This window comes from Sapajus apella, unplaced genomic scaffold, assembly GCF_009761245.1.
Source record: "Sapajus apella isolate SASKATOON/1434 unplaced genomic scaffold, GSC_monkey_1.0 scaffold39, whole genome shotgun sequence".
Taxonomy (NCBI): domain Eukaryota; kingdom Metazoa; phylum Chordata; class Mammalia; order Primates; family Cebidae; genus Sapajus; species Sapajus apella.
The window spans coordinates 19,857,882-19,865,171 of NW_022436979.1; the positions used below are offsets into that span (position 1 = coordinate 19,857,882).

The window sequence follows — 7,290 nt, forward strand, 5'->3', positions numbered from 1 at the left end:
TCTCGAGGTCAGGAGTTCAAGACCAGCCTGGCCAAGATGGTGAAACTGTCTCTACTAAAAATACAAAAATTAGCCAGGCATGGTGGCACATGCCTGTAATCTCAGCTACTCAGGAGGCTGAGGCAGGGAACTGCTTGAATCTGGGGGCGGAGGTTGCAGCGAGCCAAGATCACGCCATTGCACTCCAGCCTGGGCAACAGAGCAAGACTCTGTCTCAAAAAAAAGCAAAAGGCCTGGGGTGTCACTTCCAATCAGAAAACCATCTAATTCCAATCCCTTACCACTCGCAGATAGAGCACTGCTCTTTGGGAAAAACTCAAAACATTAAAAAACTAGTGAACTGTGAAATAAACTTTCAATAGTCTTCACAAAAAGCCAGCTCAGGACAATTCAAAATCTTAGCAGCAGTAGAATTTTCTGTAAGTTTAAGATATATCACTAATTCAGGAGCTCTTATTGAAATAACAATGTGTGCTTTGTAACCTGAAAGTGAAACCCTACTAATGAGCAAAACTGTAAAACAGCTTTATAAAAGCAAACTCAAAGTTAAAAAAGGACATTTAGGCTACATTCTCATCCAAAATAAAGGCTTATTTTGAATAATTCAAAAGGTAAACAATTTATCAAAAAACAAAAGTATGTAACAGACAAAAATGCTAATTCTTAGTTTTTCCCCTATCAGAAGAGCGGAAGATGAACGCTTCATACAATGGTATTCACACATACCTGTTTTAGGATGTATTGAAAAGAAGCCTTGTGGATTTCCACTTGTAATCCTGTACGTGAGCTTGTCATTAGAGCTTGAATCTGGATCAAATGCCTCGATCTGGACCACAGACACATCTTTAGGAGAGTTTTCCATGATTTCCGGGTAATAAACCGGCTCTGATGTCTGTGGGGAATTGTCATTGACATCCTCCACCTCTATGTAGATCTCTATAAACGATGAAAGAGGAACAACGCCCTGATCGGTTGCGAAGACCGTCAGCCAATAATGGGAGGTGGATTCACGGTCCAGTCGATCTGAAGTCTCTATGACACCTAGAGAGAAAGAAGAAAAACGTAAAGTAGCACGTCGACAATCAAAACTGCCATTGGGAGAAAGTGTCAACAAGTCCGGCTCACTGAGGGCTTCACCTGCCTCTTACCAGTTGTGTAACTTTGAGCAAGTTAACTAGCCTTTCTGTGCCTCAGTTTCCCATCTTCTAAAATGGAGATAATAATAGTATGTTCAACTAAACTAACATGCATACAATGATTAGAACACTTGGCACATAATATAGGCGATGAAAGTATTTGTTATTAGAATTAGGGTCAGGCACCACAGGGAACACTTTAAAAATATTCTCTCACTGAAGTCTCAAAACAGGTGAGCACTGAGGGATGATCTAATGGCCCAACACTTCATCCTTCCATTGGTGAAATTTACGGTTTGTTGAGAGATGTGCTGACTTTCCTGGAGGCTACTCAGGACGCCGGGGACAGCAGCAGAACCATGGCCCAGATCTGAGACCCCACAGCCCCACACCCCCACGCCTCACACTGCATCCCTGCGCTGGCCACTGTCTAAGGAAAAAGGCAGGAGCAGCATCTTCCGGACAGCCTGGTCTGCACACACACCCCTTCTCACAGCGGCTGAGGAAGAAAGTGCAGCCCTCAAAGTCCACAACAAGGGGCTGCTCAGGCCTCCTGCGCGTTGATGTCCTTTTCTTTCTTTCAATCGCCTCAAACACATGGAAAGACAACCAGTGTGCTACAAAAATATAAACTTTCTAACTACGCTATAAACTCCAAAAGGGCAGAGGCCACATCATTCTCAAATACCAGTACCCCAGCACCTTACACGAAGCACAGTAATATATTAAATAATTATCTTAAACAGGGTTGGTATAGAAAGTCCTCAACTGGGATCCACACTAGGATTCATTTCTTAATAAGTAAACTAGCAAGAGATGAAATTGTATGATTACAAAGAAGAGGGTTACAGTATCTGTAATGTTTTGGTCCAACCACTGAAACCAGTCAAAACTTCATGCCAGGATTTACCTCCTCTCAGGATAAGGAGTAGAAATATCCATTTCTCTTTGACAAGTCCCACCTTTTATTCAATGGTGTAATTTCGCCCTTCGTCTACCAAAAACATGCCACAGGACTTTTCCTCATACATTGATCAGTCTGACCTAATGATACTTTTAAGAGTTCTACACCATGGTACAGGCTGGACGCTGGAAATGATGAAGCTCTAGAATCACTAAAGTTTCCCTTTAAACGCAAAATACTGTGAGAAAGATAACAAATTACCAACTTCACCTATGCTCAGCAATGTAACATTCAGTTGAGAAAAATACATTGTTGTAATTCATTGATCACACAAATTTAAATATTAACTCATTTGAGGTTAATATCAGAAAAACTCACTTGTTAAATGGATGATAATTATATCTAACAGGATATTACATCCCAAAAGGACTTACAACTAAAAAATATAAAACTTAGGCTGGGTGCGCTGGCTCACTCCTGTAATCCCAGCATTTGGAAGGCCCAGGCAGGCAGATCACGAGGTCAGGAGTTTGAGACCAGCCTGGCCAACACAGTGAAACCCTTTCTCTACTAAAAATACAAAATATTAGCTGGGCTTGGTGGTGGACACCTGTAATTCCAGCTACTTGGGAGGCTGAGGCAGAAGAATCACTTGAACCCAGGAGGTGGAGATTGCAGTGAGCCCAGATCGTGCCACTGCACTCCAGCCTGGGTAACAGAGTGAGACTCCATCTCAAAAAAAAAAAAAAAAAGAAAAAAAAAAAAAGAAAACTTAGGTAAATAAAATGTGAAATTATAAAACGAATCTTTATTGACATTCAGAAGCAGTACAATGATTTCTCATTGCTTCATTAATTCATACTGAACCTTCAGAAAGGGTGTCTCATACTGCTTCCAGAAACATGGAAGAAACCTCAGAACCAAATACAAAGGAGCTCACTGGTCCCCCATACAGCAGACAATTGAAGATGAACTAGACAAGTTTCCCTTTTTCTCTAACCCAAGCATAATCTACACACACTCACTCCGTCTGCTAAATCAGTAAAATTCTATCTGTCTGTAGGCTCAAATAATAACCTTTCCCAGTTTCTCTTCTTCATCACATCTATCCACAAAAACGAAGACGTCAGGGGATAACAGAATGTTCTCTCCAGGAGGATTACACATTAACAAAATGTACACAGCTCCTCCTGTTTGCCGCCACTTCATTAAAATCCAGCGAAATTCACCTGACAGGTGAAGTATTATTAGAAAATTGCAAGAAGGCAGGTACATTGTGCTTTCACCCAGCTCTTTGGAGTTCTAATCCTCCAATAATTCATGCTTCTATCTTCTGTTTTAAAACGTGCCCCTCTCAATGTGACATACAGGCATTTAAAAACAGTGATAATTACAGTGTTTACTAAATGCCAGGCCCTATGGTAAGTGTCTTACATGCATTATCTTATATAATCTTTACATCCAGCCTGCCTTGATCACTGATGCTATTAACTCCATTTCACTGATGAAAAACTCAGATTTAGAGAGATGAGGAACTTTCCCGGGGTCACAGTAAACGGCAGATCTGCAGTGTGGATACCACATACCTCTGACTTCAGCGTCAGCATTTCCTTGTTACTCCTATGGCTGTTATGACAAAAGACTAAACAAAACTTCATGTGGTAATTTGGGAAAGATGAGTCAAACTTCATAGTTCATCTATCTGTTAGTATTCAGCAGGAATGTATTAATGTTCACTCATACACAATAGCTTTCTCTAATCTCAAGGGAAAAAAGAAATATAAAAGGGAAATATATCACCATGACATCTGAGATCTGCAACCACAGACAGAAACAGCTACGATTTCCCATCGTGCCCAATTTCTAGGAGTGGTCTCTGCCTACCCCACCAGCTTCATAGCCAGGGGTGGGGGGCAACTGAGTCCATCAGGAGGGGATTGTCAGAGTCCCTGGTAATCTATAGATATTAATAAAGGTTAAGAGTGAGGCAACAAACTGGCTCTATTCAAATATAGGAAAAAACTAGGATTGTGTAATTAGCAATTAAAATAGTAAGTCTGAATGAGTGAGACGTGAGATATTCTATTTCACGAGTTCATGACTGTGTACTTCCATAATGCTTGTCGTGATTGCTGAAATATGCTTCTGCTTCGATGTATTGTAATTAGTGCCTCTTTGTAAGATAAAAAATTATTTCATACAACATATGGAGAACTGTAAAATAAATTTCAACTCCCAAAGGGAAAGGAGGGCACGCCGAAGAATCCCATCTTCTAACCAAATCCTCAGATCCCTTGTGTACACCAATTACATCACTAGATGCTTTATATGCACTAAATCACTGAAAGAACACGGAAGTTGCATGATTTTCATCCTAAAATCATGTATACATGAGTAAAGAGAAGCTTAGATCAACTAAGAAACTTGCTTAAGCCCTGGGGTGACTAGGACACACGACAGGGTCAACAGCTCACTGGTGGGACCCGGAGCTGAGCCAGGCAGTCTGACTCCAGACCCGTGGGGTGTGCTGTCGTCACTGTCAATCAACAGCAATCCTGTCGGACACCAAGGGTGCTGGGGACCTGTGGGGCTACGGCCATGGGGAAAGGCCACAGGCAGCTGCCCAGTGTGGAAATAAGGGTCTTCTTCACGCATGCAGGACAATGGAAGGGAGAGGATCTGAGGACTCTGCTCAGAGTTTTGGGGTTCAGCACCTAAGCACAGAAAACCTTCGTATATGCACAAAGTAGGTACAAGGAAGCCTTAGGCATGCCAAGTTATTTTGTTTTCGGCTTTTTAATCTGTCAACCCAGTTGCAAGACACACGCCTCAAGAGCCCCAGGCAGAAGCTTCTAAAGTGGGTGGACAGCGCTAGCCCGAGATCTCTAGGCCAAAGCCCTGAAGCTTCCCATCCTGAAGGGAAGGCAGAACGAAGCTCCAGGACGGCCGGGGAGGAGTCCAGCCAACGTGCAGAGAAAGGCCAGTGGCAGAGGTAGCCTTCGCCACCGCAGAATCAACAGCCAGACTGGGAAGGCCTTCAAAACTCTCCAGTTCAACTCCCTTGTTCTTAAAGGACATTGAAACGATCTGTCCACCCCCAAGAAGCTCAACAGGTGGAGTTCAGAATAGAGTGAAGAACCTTCTTAATCAGGGGTTCATCACGATTCAAACCATTCTTTAAGGGAGTCCTGGTTTCTGCAGGGACCGACACGCCAGCCGTCTCCAGGTCGGACCCGAAGCTGCCGTGACTCGTTGTCACTCTGAGCTCCTGTCGCCACACTGCATCACCCTTTCACCAGCTCTTCCTGAAGCCACAAGTGGCAGTTACAGATTACAGACTGACTTCTTCTTGCAATGTTAGCAGTTACCTCAATTCCATAAAGAGAAGTAGATTTTCAAATTTCCATCATGAAACTTCTAATTAGACTTCTAACGGGTGCCTTAAACACAGTGAAAAACAAAAATAAAACTCAAGGCTCCTAGCTGTCACTGATACGAATCAAAGAGTGGCTGTTCTCAGACCTCCATCCCAGGCCGTTTCTCTTAACCCAGTCGACCAGCAACATTCAGTAAGAACTTTTTTAGATAGTGGGTTATGAACTCTCCCTGGAGACAAACGGAACCAACACAAACTATAGTTTTTACAGATATCTTTCTATTTGCACATATTCACCACCTCATCTTTCTGGGCACCTACGTATGTGCACCCCCAAACTCTCCTCTGTGGTCTCCCTCCCCCTCTCGGGGCTCCCTCCCTTCTACCTTTCTAAAAGCAAACACAGCAAGCAGCCAGAAGGTGCCTGGGCCCTGGCTGTGGGGGTGGCGGTGCAGCCCAGGCCTTCCCGATTCCCTCCAGCCAGAGGCCAAGAGCATCAAAGCTGTGATCGGGGTGACAGGGAGACTCGGCCACTCCCATCAGGAGGGTGCCCTGCTCACGCAGTCAGAGCTGTCGTGACGCCGCTGCGTCATGCTTTGACGCGAATCTGGAGCACAGAAGACAGGCCTGGACAGGCTTGTTACGTATGCCACTCAGCAGCGCCATCAAAAATCACTCCTTTACCTGAAAGAAGCATTACAGAAGGAATAAATGCCTAGCCTTCCAACCTCAAGAATACAATGAAGTTGTTAATAACCTGAAAAATCTGAAAGCAGCCGGAAATTTGCGGTGATTAACTAAGAATATTTATCATTCCAAACATACTCTCCAGGATTTCAAAACCACCACCAGATGTCACTATGGAAACTCATTTTAAACATGCATACAGTGGAAGAACTAGATTGAAGGGGGGAAACTGTAATTGCCAAAGAGCTTGACCAATAGGGTTGGAAAGATAGCTCACAGCAAAATTTCTTTATGGAAGGATTCATTCATGTCCACTTACTTAATTACACAGATATTGATATTGTCTTCCCACAGCCTGGTTAGTCAAAGGTTATAGGGTTGCTCCAATAAATGGTCCAAAAGTAAATCACGGTTTCCAATAATAGCTCTTAGCTCCAGCCACTGCCAGCGGCTGCTGCTGCTAAGGAATACTGTCCCTGATAAGGAAAGGCCAGCATTCCCTCCAGCCCACAAAGGGGGAGCAGGGCGCTCGCAACACAGTAATTTTTAAAGCAAAAAGTTATAGCTATGATGTTTGCCAAAAATAATTTAACCGATTCAAATTCCCATGGCCACAGAATATCTTTCCTCCTAGAATTTTCCTATTTTCTTTGTTTGACAGGCCTTGGCCCCCAGTCAAGCCTTAATGCCAAAGCTTTCAACAAAGCCTTGTTAATTCTGATTCTTCAGCTACCCAGCTCAAAAATACTTAAAGTCAGCAAGGACCCAGCAACATAATGCTGCTCTCCTTTCTGACATAAACATATCGCATACATAATTTTTTAAACTTTTCACACAATTGCTTAAGGCAGTAATTGTATTAAAAGCTGCCTTCTTCAATCACAAGAAAAACTTAAACATGAGATATGATTGTGATGATATTTTCCAAACAAGCAACAACAGACTAGAATCTCTTTTCTCCAATTCAATGTCCTCATAAACAGAGTAACTCTTTTGAAAGTAAGCATTTTCCCAAATATAAAAACAGTACTTAAAAAGAATAGACATACCATCAACACACCAGAGATCTAATATGAGTATTTCTACAATTAATCTATAAATGGCTATTCAATTTTTCCTGCTAATTACGCAAAGATTGACATCTCAGAATTGTCATATTAAATGTTAATCGCTGAAAGACATCAATA

At 42.6% G+C, this 7,290-nt stretch overlaps 1 protein-coding gene across 8 annotated transcripts in view; it reads right to left on the reverse strand.

Moving 5' to 3' along the window:
• Nucleotides 1–7,290, reverse strand: part of FAT1 (FAT atypical cadherin 1) — a 139,144-nt gene that overhangs the window by 74,610 nt on the left and 57,244 nt on the right. For all 8 annotated transcript variants that reach the window (XM_032298880.1, XM_032298881.1, XM_032298879.1 and 5 more), the window contains exon 3: nt 727–1,041. In XM_032298880.1, coding sequence (XP_032154771.1) covers nt 727–1,041 — 315 coding nt within the window. The remainder of the gene's footprint in view (nt 1–726; nt 1,042–7,290) is intronic.